This window comes from Tenebrio molitor, chromosome 3 (genome assembly GCF_963966145.1).
Source record: "Tenebrio molitor chromosome 3, icTenMoli1.1, whole genome shotgun sequence".
Classification (NCBI taxonomy): Eukaryota; Metazoa; Arthropoda; class Insecta; order Coleoptera; family Tenebrionidae; genus Tenebrio; species Tenebrio molitor.
The window spans coordinates 22,148,658-22,161,910 of record NC_091048.1 but is presented as its reverse complement, the minus strand read 5'-3'; the positions used below and the strand labels follow the sequence as shown (position 1 = coordinate 22,161,910).

At 34.6% G+C, this 13,253-nt stretch overlaps 1 protein-coding gene across 3 annotated transcripts in view; it reads left to right on the top strand.

Moving 5' to 3' along the window:
- Nucleotides 1-13,253, top strand: part of Hs3st-A (Heparan sulfate 3-O sulfotransferase-A) — an 83,810-nt gene that overhangs the window by 49,454 nt on the left and 21,103 nt on the right. For 2 of the 3 annotated variants that reach the window (XR_011157456.1, XM_069040729.1), the window contains exon 2: nucleotides 13,029-13,131. Coding sequence is in view for 2 of the 3 variants with exons in the window: in XM_069040729.1 (XP_068896830.1) it covers nucleotides 13,070-13,131 (62 nt within the window). In the remaining variant the exon portion in view is untranslated. Of the gene's footprint in view, nucleotides 1-6,365; nucleotides 7,296-13,028; nucleotides 13,132-13,253 lie in introns of those variants that run through there. The other variant, XM_069040728.1, reaches the window with a different exon arrangement.

The window sequence follows — 13,253 nt, the reverse complement described above, 5'->3', positions numbered from 1 at the left end:
ATGAAGACAGGTCTGTGGTGTATTATGCTGTATTTTACATGAAATAAGTAATACACTCAATTCCTTTGGCTACGTAATGATTTGCGTGGAAGGTCGATCGTGTGCAGTGTTTCAATCAGTCGCAGGATCTAAATTCATTTGAATATCTCAGGATTGGGTTAAAATACGATATCGAAGCCTTAGGAGAAGAATACAGCTAAAAATTTCGTATAGCTCTTTGAAAAGTTGAAGAACATCAAAAATTCAATCTTTTATTAATAAGTTGATTTGATTTATACCCAGACGGTGTGAAGAAATCATTAAGTCACCACACAACAGACAACCAAATTTTGGAAATAGAAAAAATTAAATTGAAGAACTAAAAGCTGAAAAAGTGTTTACGCTACATATTGGGTGATTCAAAATGATTGTGGCCAAGTATGGCAACTATGTACGAAAATTTATGTGGCAACTGTGTGAATGGGGTAGAGTTGACATTTGTATGACATTTCATAAGCGTGCATTTGATTTTTTCAATTCCATTACACATTGATTTGACAACTTACAAAATTGCGCGACTATGAACTGTCAAGGAAATGTCAACTCTACCCTACCCACACAGTTGCCACATAAATTTTCCTACATAGTTGCCATACTTGGCCACAATCATTTTGAATCGCCCAATATTAGGCATTCACGATCTTTTTGGGACCGAGTTGGCTATGACCATCTAGTGATTTTGTTGGCAGTACCTCGGTGATAACTATATTCCCTAAAGGAAATTGACACTTTTTGTGTTAGGTTAGGTTGTTTTCAAATTAAGGTTATATTATCTGAATAGGTACATTGTTGCCGGATCTCTCTGGTCTATTCTTTTTAAATTGGAAGTAACATTGTTTAATGGAAATTTTTTGTCGTAACAATAGCTATTTATGTAATAAGTACATAATATAGGTCTTTGTGGACGAGCCCTATAGTTTATGGCAGAGCTCGCTTTGCGAGCGAGGCTAATAAATAGGGCAAGTTAACAAAGCCTAATTATGTACGAATTACATACAAAGCTTTATGTTCGATTGTGAAGTTAAGTTTCTTTTAGATACAAAATTAATAATTCTAAAAATTACGATAATTTCGAAGTGTTCTGTTTTTGTTTCTGTGGTTACGAAATTATTTATTACTATTTATTTGAAAACGAACAGTGTTTGTGTTTGAAATACGAACTGAAATCGTCTTTATTTCTAGTTGTAATAATCGGCTAAAGAATTTTGACTGCAAAGTTTTCTATTAATTCTATTCATTCCTGATTTAAATAAAATTAGGACATTTTTGAGGTTTATTTTGAAGTAATACCCAAAATTGACAAGCGGCCGTTTTACTATCATTATGGACTAGTCCATAAACAGATAGTTTGTGAACACTAAACGATATCATAAATCATGAATTATAATACAATCGAACATAAAATTATTTTGGCAATTTTCACTTTTCCTTTGGCCAAAATTAATTATTTTTACACACTTAATACATCATTTACTTTCTTACGAATATTAAAATAATAAATCTGGCAATACGGTGGCAAGAAAATGTCGAACAGACACTGACAGAAAAAAAAGTTGCATCAGTTGCATCACTGAATCAGTTAGGGCCGGTATTTCAGTGCAGGGTTCACTTTTAGGTTTACCAACCGCGGTTAAATTTTAACTCCATTTTTAACCTTGTATGCGTATTTCAGTGTTTAGTTACGGGTTAAAGTATCTAACCAACTTTTTCTTAATGTTGGTAGTGCTTTCCGGAGCCATATTTGAAAAAGTCGTAGCCAGTCGTAGCGGATAGGCGTAGAATCCCGCCGTTTGCTGTCAGCTGTGACCATTGTGACATGAAAAGAAAAAATCGTAGCCAACTCGGTCCCAAAAAGATCGTGAATGCCTTATACGAAGGGTGGGCATCATTTTTCGTCTTTGATGTAGAACAATGTTTTTCAACCTTTTTGAATACGCGACTCCCATCTGAGTAAAAAAATTCTGGCGACACCCCAGGACCTTAATTATGTCAGTTATTTTAAAGACGACGTGTTTAATTTTCTGATAGCTATCCAAAGGAAAAGTATTAATTAACATGAGTCTTGGAACTAAAAGGTAAAATTGTTAATGTTCTTACAAAATGCTAAATCTGAATATGCGAATCATTTTTGTGACCCTGTTTGGCTATTAAAATTACCATTCCTCGCTGATCTTTTGGACCACCTAAATATTTTAAACAAGAGTTTCCAAGGTAGAGAAGAAAGCATACTAGGACGACCAAGGATAAAATCAAACGATTCATTGCAAAAATTCGCTTGTGGACAACGTCTTTACAAAAAATACTGTCTTTCCCTTTCATTCAGAAGATCGTCGAAGAAACTGCAACGGACTATTCGTTGGTAGTAAATGTTCACATTCCTTGTATGATATTGAGCTTGCATAACTTAGAAGAGAAACTATGAAGTTACTTTTCAGAACAAGTCTCTGAAGCTAACGATGGGCAAAGATGGATACTAAATCCTTTTTTGGATATGTCAGTACAACTGGCTAATCTGACCACAAAGATGAAAGAAAGAATATTGCTGCTGACGGCATGCTTAAAATGTAATTTGATTCGCAGAAGATTGACTTTTTCTGGATGAAGAGCAAATCCAAAGCTGGCAAGGGAAGCTTGAAATTATTAGTGCCATTCGCCACATCACTTATTTGAACTAACGTTCTCTTCAATGGTGGATTTAAAAACTGAAAAGAAAAATAGACCCAGTTAGAGAAAATAAACAGGCACAACCTTCTCACTGAAAGTATTGTATTTTTATTGTAATGTAGGACCTACGACCCTTGCTTTTTACTTTTATCTTGCTTGAGACCGCGATTCCGCAACCAAGGCTAGGGCTCACGACCCATAGGTTGAAAAACACTGATGTAGAAGTAAAACACTAGAAAAATGATTTCTTTCTTAAAAGAGTCATCTAAGACACCAAGGGGCTCCTCAGACGATCAATAGTTTGTCAACATTCCAGTATTGTCAATGTCATTGATCGTGTGAGGTAAAAATTGAGGTATTGTTAACAGGTATTTCAAATATTGATGAGGTCAATGTTTCTAATATTGATGGGGTCAATATTTCAAATGTTGATGAAGTAATTAATGAAAATATTGTCAATAAGTATTGATCGTGGAGGACCACTGTTAACAATGATATTTTGTTTTGTTGGTACTATAACTGTTACCTGAACAGTTATACCGTAAGAGCAAAAAAAATGCCATCAAGGATAGGTATGACACAGTCCATAATGCGCTTGTGCACTGTAATTTGCAGGGAAAAAATGCAATAATACCTAAATTGTTTGTTTAAATAACCCGTTTCAGGATTCCACAAATGCATGACGAATTTCTTAATCAAAGACACGGCACATTCTTTTTCATAGCTATCCTTGATGGCATTTTTTTTGCTCTTCTATTTCCAAAACAATGAGCTGAATTTTTTTTATTATTCCATAGTTTCAACTGAACGTCCTTAAGAGGCATTCATTATCATTAGTAGCGAAGTTTTGCGTCTTAATTTTGTTTCTTAATACATATGTATGTTATATGTATTGTCAAGTACCTACTGGCGACGTTATAAATTATAAATATTATAATCTTCAGCGGAATGATTTATCAAATTGATATTTGCTGACATTTGTAGAAATGTTTTAATGTTTACAATTCAAGGTCCAAGCTGCTAATTATTAGCTTGCCGAAGGGATAATCAATTTTCATGTGAAAAGAATATTTTTGGAAATTTTTGTTTAAATCAGGAAAAAATTAATTCAATTCAGTTTCTTGCACATTTGGTATGCTTCCCAAATAAATTTAAGTACTGTGCTCTCGTATAAAAATGATCATGAAACAATTAGTTTTAGAGCAACATTAAACACTTACAACCTCACTCTAGCAAGCACAAAGCCCCCATGGTTTCTTTTATCACCTTCATTTATTTTATTTTGGATTGTGAAAAACTAGACTACAAGTGGGTAGTGAAAATCAACAAGAAAAACACTGAACAAAAAATTTAATTACAATTACAAAAAAGATTTTCTGCTCTACTTATTGTGAACTTTTTTTACCAATAAAACAATATTTTTCTAGTTTATGAAATTATCCGCCATATAAGTATTGTCTCATAATGTCGAGTAGGAAATATAATGACCTGATAACTTGTTTGTAGAAATAATATTATCTTTCGGACAACCGCGATGTTTTAAAAATGAAATGAAGCTAGCCATTCTTGAACATACAATTTTTAGTTCAATAATTTTGGTTGATTCCTTAGGAATTTTCTCAGCTGACTGAATTTTGGTTTATATTTTCATTTAGTAGTCATAAATAATATATCAAAAAGCTTACACATCATAAGAAGTATCAAAAATAAGTGTTCTGTAAATATATTTTTATCTTTCCTTATTTCGGCCAATTAAAATGATTGAAAAATTATAAGGGCAAGAACTGCTAATTAGAAATAAATTGCTTCATCGTAGAGATAATGTTAAAATAACAGCGACGCGAGCTTTCTGATGATGAGACGTTGTTGAATGTCAACCCGAAACTGAACTCTCAATAAATATTGATCGCGTGAGACAATGCAGTTTGTCAATATTTATCGACATATATCGATTGTCTGAGGGGCCTAGGAGCTTCGAACAATGTTGAAGTGTTTTGATCCCCTTAGAAACAAATTATTTTTCTTGTATCTCAGCCACGCATCAATACATATTTTATACGAGCGTGGTCGGCAAATGAAGCTCATTACATTTTGGAAATAAAAACGGCGAATCCGGGGGGGTTAGAGGGTTACTCCAATATCTTGAAACGTGGAATTAAACTCTTGTGACTCCAAACGTTGTTTGTAACCGATACCTGGTCCTAATTTTCTCCCTCTTTTTTCTTTGATGCATTAGGTCCTTTGGAAATTAATTTAGCATAACACTTCCACATTACACCGTTTTGACGACACAATCTATCAAAGGCACTCCACTAGAACCTGAAAAATCCCATCATATTTTTGATGAAACGGTTGCATGAAATTTTTTAGGTGATGAAACCTCCATACCTTAGCGTTTGACCGTTTCATTCAAAAAATTCATTCCTAATCCTACTTAATAATGCCTCAGTTGTCGAATGTGCTTTTGACTTGGTGTTAACACTTTCAATATCGATTGAACCAGATCAATATTTTCTTGGGTTTTAACACATATGGAGTATCCGGAGCCAGGTACAGGTTCACAATATTTTCTGTCAAGTTTAAAATCTCCAAAACAGTTGTTTACTTCTTCATATGAAAGTGCAAATCACCCAGACACTCACATTCCTATGCATTTCCTGTTCTTTAAATCAATAATTAATTTAAATTAAACGCAAAAGCTGTATCAGCTAAATTCACCGTGTCATTCGCTGACAAAAAAAATCGCGTTTACATCAACACCTTTTACGTGAGCGTCAGTAAATGGTAAACCACCCTCGCATAAAATGTTAACCACATTAAGTAATGTTCTTATTTATAATTTAGTAACTTAGCCTGCGACAAGATTTGTTTCTTGGAAGCAGGGGAGCTTCTTGGACCGTGTTAATTATCTCACGAAATTAATACACTTTAAAAAATTAACTTATATTATAATTAGATATTTTTCAGTTTGTTGCACACTTGCTATCTTTCCAAATAAATTACTGTTCTGTCGGTAATGACTTCGCACCTCTCAAATAAACCCCATGTGCTTTTTTATCAATTCTTGTCAAGCTATCTTGATTAGAAAATTGGTCCAATTTTTCTTTGACTCTAAACGTTTTTATTTATTTTATTCTTTATTATAAATAATTAGAGTATAATTGTAATCGTATCGTAGCGAAAATCAATAAGAAAAACACTGAACACAGTATTTAAAATTAATATTTTTCTGCTCCACTTATGTTATGTGTTATGGTTTGCCAACGAAACAATATTTTTGTTTTATTGTCTCATATTGTCGAATGTGAAACATAATGAGCTGATAGCTTGTTTGTAGAAATAATATTATGTTACCAACAAACGTGCGGTTTTAAAAATGAAATGATCCAAGTACAAAGTGTCTATAAAAGAGAGTAATATCTATTCATTTTGATAGTGACCAGTCCCTAGTCATTTTTCAGTTGCTAGGTTATTTACAGGGAATTTTAGATAACACTAAATCCAGCCGCAGTTGGCAACTCTCGGAGGCGCCATTTTGGCAGAAACGTCTCCCTGACAAAACGACTTGCGCAAACGTTTTTCGACGTACACTGTGTGCGCAAATCTATAAAATTGAGTCTTGGTACGAAATTTCAGAATTGAAAAAGAAATGTCACGTCGTTTTCTCAAAGTTGAGAGCAAACGGTTAATATTGACTTGTTTCGAGACATTTATTGAAGCCAACGGAAAACAAATCACAAAGACGAACATCACCAGTAAAGTTAACTCTATTTGTGCTATTTTATTGTACATTTTGGCTAGTGAGTTTGAGCCTTCTGTCTTTCCATCCCCTACAAAACATTTTTCTGAACTTCATGTTTCTTTCTGTCTGATTAATTTTTATCTGCAAATATTTGAATTAATCAATGCAGTTAATTGAAAAGTCTGATTGTCTTTAGTAATCCCCAGGTATTTTTTGCGTTTCTCTTGCTGCCAAATGTCCTATGGAATTGTGAGGCTCCATAATTTTAATGGGTCGAACTATGTAGAACCGTTGAAGTCATTAAATCAGATGTCAACAGTCAAATGTCAAATTATTAAATCTTAGCGTCAGTTGTGAGTTTGACGTCTTGGTAGTTTTGCTTGTGATTTTTTCAGTTTTTTTTTATATTCCAATTACTTTTCATCTTACAACAGCCTATTAAAAGCATATCATTAACGGACTTACATAACACCTGCTTTTCTATTTGGTACCACAATATTCTACAGAGCGGCAAAAATCAAATATACCTATGCGAATTCCACAGCACTCTTTTAGATACCCGTTGTAGTTCCTGAACATAAATGTTGTAATCGTACATTCCATTCAACGAGAACATCACTGCAATTATTAAAATTTAATATATTCCAGCCGTACGTACGTTAGATACGCGACATGTATGTTTCACTAACGAAATTTAAATTTATTAATATCCGTCTTGGTTTCAATTTTATATTAGTACCGCGAGAGCAACTGATTTTTACGCAGCGAAGCTTTAATATTGTGATTTAGATCTCTTGGAGGGAATAACTATAAAAACCCATCATTTCGGAAGATTTTTTTACGGCCCAACGTAAGTAAATTTCGTGATTTCTTGTGATACACTGCGACCGAACAAAAGCTCCATTTTGCATTAAAAGTGCACGTTTTTCAAGCAACTTTGGCGAGTTAATTGAATCGCATAGCCCGAGAGAATAGTTTGAATGCAATTATTGCAGCGCAAACAATTTTCAGGTGTTTCAGTTTTTCTCCAAATAAATAACTGATTAGTCTGCAGCCATTAAAGCTGCAAATGACGATGCGCCCGTAATTCCGTGATGACTCCGGCATCGGTTTAATGTTTAATTTTGCATCCCGAATGCGGCATGTTTTTATTCACCTCTAAATTTTATTTGGGTCCCGCCGACAATTTCTAGAAGTGAAAGCTCAAGCTTCGATGCAAATTCACAGAGTTTTGCATTAATTCGTAGGATTTTTAACGACACGGCTAAATTGTTTTCATAAATTTGTCTGGTGCGGTAATTGGGTGAAAAAATGGAAAAGCCCTCTCTTATGCGAAATGAATAAAAAAATTTAGATTCGGCTTAAAATTGATGTGGGTATTATTTTGACCGGGTCGTGTTATGCAAATCGGCAAAGCTCAGCTTGTTGTGCATGTAAATTGGTTTTACGTTGTAATTAGGCTACATTTTTTATTTTGTTGCGCGCTCCGACCTTTTAATGGAAATCTATTGTGGGACGCCTCTCAAAAACAAAAATTAATTAATCGAATTAATTTTATCAATCGAGGCCAATGAAACGACTCCAAAACATGAATTAATAAAGTCGTACAAGTCGATTTTTCGACGTCGCGTGACATGTCTCGAATAACAATCCCGTAAAAATGATTTAAAATATCCCCAAATAACATTTGTCTTTTTATTGATCACTCATAACATACATGTCTGAAATGCCGATTTATCACTTCCCGCTCCTGAAAACGGCGAAACTGTTAAACGATTTCACTTAGGTTTCCTCGCGGATTTCGTATTTATTTTAATCTGGAATTGAATTGTTGAATTGAATACTGCCAATCATCACACGTTCGCTAGTCTCGACGGAAAAATTACCTTTCAAAATGAATACATTTTCTTCGGCGTTCTCTCGAATGGAGATTTTTGAAAAATTAACCGCGGAGATACTCGCATGGAAATTATTAACGTCATGAATTATTTATCAGGGATTTTGCTAGCTTACTTCACCGAAAACCTTGAACGCAACATTGACAGAAATACAAATCGTACAAATCATGTACTTCGACAGAATCAGAAAATAAAATTTGTCTCTAAAAGTTGCTGTACAGAGATTTACTACTATTTTCTTGCCATAATTTGAAATTCTTCTCGTAACTTCCGACATTTATTTCTAAACTTTTTTAAAGATACTTTAACAGAAATTGATATCGGCATTGGCTTAAAAGTTTTCTTAACATTAATTAGTATTGATCAAAATTAATTTTATTTATTTACTATCGATTTTATGTCAGCAAATGGCTGAATTTTTTCGTAGTCCTTATAGTGTTAGTTCCACAACTACGCCATTTTAAACCGAGCAGCTGGTGGGAAAGCTCTAGCAAATAATAAAATTTTTAATTGAATAACCCTGGGATTGATTTTATTAAATTTTTATCTCAACTCGGAGAGGGATTAGGTAAAAAACCAATGATAAAAAGACACCCCATCTACATTATAAAATAATCTTAAATTTAATTTGTTAGGGATCTTTTCCTTTAGCTGTTGCATCAATTTATTTTACCACAAAGCACTGTTTACAATACCTCTAAGAATAAGAGCAGCGAAATAACAACACAAATAAAAGATAAGAAAACCACGCGATTGTCAGGTAAGAATTTACACATGACTTCAGCGATCATTATAGAGGAGTTTGTTGTCGCCTCTGTGCTTTTTCGTTGAATTCCCGGGAAGGAGTTAGGAAGCTTCTTGCTCAAGATCACCAGAACTGGGCAATTGGAAAGTAGACAAGATTTTTGAAGTGAAAACTTCTTTCGTTTTAGCTAAAATCGTTCGCGTTCGCATCACGCTAAAATCGTTCGCAAATCTCGGGAGTCGAGTTTAGCGGAGCGAGCGAGAAACAATCAACTGTGCGTCACTTGTCACTTCCAAATTTTCATTGTTCAGTGGGTTTTCATTGTGTTGTTAAATTTAAATGACCTCAGTGCTGAGCTGCAGGAGTAGCCATATAAAGAGCGATCAAATTAATTTGTAATCGAGTTATCCATGAATCTGAAATCGCATGTCGTTACTTGAACTCCACGCTCCAATAAATACAGCTTGAAACACAGGTTAAATCTCCACATATCAATCGCAAAAGACATACGGATTCAAATCCATGGATGACTCTATTACAAATTAAATTGATAAAGACACGACAATATTGTAAGTTCACAGATGGATGTAGAATTTAGTAGTTAATTCTCAATTATATGGCTTCAACAATTCATCTATTGAAAAAATTTGTGTAGCAAGATGTGAAGCGGAAAATGGACAAATTATCATAATACACTAATACAGGGTCTCTATAAATTATTGTCTGGTCCCGCTTCCTATGAAAACTTGTGTTCTGTTCAATACAATAAACCATCGTCAAGAAAATAAAGCTAAAATAAAACTTAAACATCAAAACCTAACCTCACAAATTTTGTCAGTTTGTTTACCTCTAAAAGCGGACGTATTTGCAGTTTCTATTGAAAAATACAGACTTTTGGTGTTCATTTAAAGACATTATTGGATTTAAATAATATTAATTATTTATTCGTGATTCCTCCAAGTACTATCATCCATAATAATATAATTTATACAGGGTCATTATAAATGTTTACAATATCTGTTCCAACAGAAATTGTAAACTGTGCTTTCTGTTTTTCTTTCTTGGGGGTCTCCATCTTCTCCAAATCTAATATTAATTTTTTTGACAGAATACATTCGCAAAATATTTTTGTGTGTTTACGTTACTGAACCAATTTGCCTACTACTTTTTTATTTTTATGTTTTCATATAAAATTTTAAAATGTATTTGTAGACGTTAGAAAAGTGATTTAGTGAACTGGCATGTATTCACTCTGCTCAATTCAAACCAGCCGTTCTGTAAAACTTCACTTTTCTAATCTGGTTGCGAAATATACTATTTCATGTTTTTTACTAAATGAATGAGTATTAGAGATACTCGAATGTTAAATACTTTGTTTATTAATATTTTCTATTAGGCCGGTGCTATGCACAGGTGTTTCATTGGTACTTCTCGAAAAATCTATTAACAATTAATTAATTATTAAACATTAATGCTTTATATTCAATGGTAAAACCCATTTTACCACTTATTCTGGGATAATTGTTGCTTACAATTACAGTAAACGTCTGTAAACTTTGCGGAAATCGAAATGTTATTTTCTAGGTTAACAACAACACATCGTTGACGTTTCTTTGACATTTCTGCGAAAAATCTGCTTACCGGTGGCGTCGCGTTTGGTAATGAAGCTGGTAAATTACCCATTCTACCGAATGTTAAATATTGTTCTTATTTATTTCCTCTATTATTAGATGATAATATGTAATAAAATGCACAATTATAATTGCAACGTGTAAAATTCATGAGGTATGATGTATTATAAAGTAGCGTTTGAGATCACAAATTGTCTACGTTCATGCATTGAACATGAACACTTATTTGCATAGAATTCCGCTACGACATGACATAATTTGCAACACCTGCTCTGATTTGTTTTCTTTTTGATTACATGGTACACTTTCAGCATAATTTGAATCATACATGAAACGGTACAATCCTTAAATTTTTTTCGACTTTGTATTTGACTATTCAAGTCAATGAATAGTCTGTATCTATTATACATTTGCTGTCAACAGATCAAGCGCCGTCCAACGTCATTGCTGAAACTTTCCGAATAACCTTTGAATAAGCAAACATTCTTTTCCTACTTAGATACTGGAGATGCCTAGAAACTAGAGCACAATAGTAATGACATTGTATAGAAAGTTACGAAACACATCGTTAATTTACTTTTATGAAACTTCATTAGTTTCATTTTTGTAGTATCGCCTTTCTTCTTTTGTGTCAGTTGTGTAACCCAAAATTATATTTTTAATTGACAATTACACCAGTTTTTTCCTTCGTGACATTCAACATTTTGTTCTATGCGAAAATTAAAAATAATCCCGAATCCTTTCGCTTTAGGTCACATTTTTTGAGAAAAGTGTCGTGGAACAATTTTATTTGTTAGTTCATTGGTTTCGAAAATCGAAACGATGTCTTTTGAGACGTCGCATTCGCCGCGAACCGAGGCCCTCTGGAGGAAAACTTAAAAATTACGAGCGCCGAGCGACTGCTCAAACGAAGGAAAAAAACTCACTTTCAGGGGCAATTAGGAAGTGGCTCTATTCGGAGTTTCTTTTCATGATCACTCTACCGTAGGATAGGAGCAGTTGTTAGTATTTTTATTGAGTTCAGTCCAATAATTACTAAAGGACATTCGAACAAAGAGATCCGCAATATCAGAGAAGCAAGAGGGCGTTTGTAAAAACGTCGTAAACAACCGAGCGCGGTATGAATAAGACAACTTGTGTGTGCTTCGCGAACGTCAATGACAAAGAAGTAACCGCCAGCATCAAGGATGTTAATTGTCAAGGAGTCGAGAATTTCCACGTTTTGCTACTGAATCCTCGCGGAAATTTCCAAATGTAAATATGTGTGCGCGTGTTGTTTAAACGTTACATATGTTTATTTTCCACTGGGGTGTTAAATTCGGTATAAAGTCGAGAAATATTTATTGCGGACTTGCATTCACCCTTTTTTAATGCATTAGGGAGGCGAGTCGTCTCCCTCACAATACGTACGTCAAGATGAGATAACTCACTGGATAGCTTTAAAGGGAGCACACACGGCCACAGCTCTTTTTTCACTGTATTAAATAAATGATAAATATTTGAAGAGAGGGAGCTACGTCGAGTTATGTTTTAAAAACCGGGAGTTTGTCATCGGCACGAAAGTCGCCCAATCACAAACTCTCCTCCCACAGGAATCACCCAAATGAACGTTTGCATTCGAAAAAACGAACATTTATTTAACAGTCGGTAGAGCTTAAACATGGTGAAATGCGCAAGTACGCCACATCGGAACAAGTCAGTTGAATAATCTACTAACTTACGAGTCGACGTTGACTAACCCTTTGATGTTATCCGGTTCAAATCTAGCGGAAATTAGGGAGAAAATGCTTTAAAATGTAGAGGGCGGGCGGTTCGTTCGTCGGTCCCTTTAGGTACGCCAGGACGTCTGCTCCGGTTAAACCCAACCGAAATCGGAGCGATCTGGTGATGACAACAAAAATAGTTCAGCTTCGGATGAATTTAGAAAATGTATGATGCACTCGATGTAAAACACGATCTGGTGAACTCTTACAAAGACAGACACCGCTTCGTTAGAAATGCCGGAGGTTTTATCAGGAATCTCCGGTTTTTGCGATTGTAATTTGGCTTACTGCTCGGTCTGATAGATCCCCGGTGCAGCCACTGGTCTTAAGTTTTCCTAAGAACCGCGAATCCGCATCTGATCTTTTCTAAAATCGGATTTTCAATTAAATTAATGCAGGCAGGCGAGAAATTATAGGAGAGATACCCCCGGAAAGAAACGGAGAGAAACATTAAATATAAGAGCTTTTTCCTATTTACGGTATGACAAGACGCGCAAATGCAAAGAATTAATCAAGAGCGAACCCTAATGGTCTTAATAATTACAGAATCCTTGAAACATGAAGAGTCATATCGAGCACCCCCCAAAATGAGCCCGTCGAAAACCGATTCCAGAAGAGGATGTGTGCGCCCGCCGCACTTCGATATCCTGTAAGTAGCACAATTTGCCACAAACCGTGGAGTTTGCTAAAAGTTAAATTCTAAGAGTATGTTATTGTTGATAAGTAATAATTCATAAACAAATCGATCAGTTTGGAACATGGTGGGTTTGA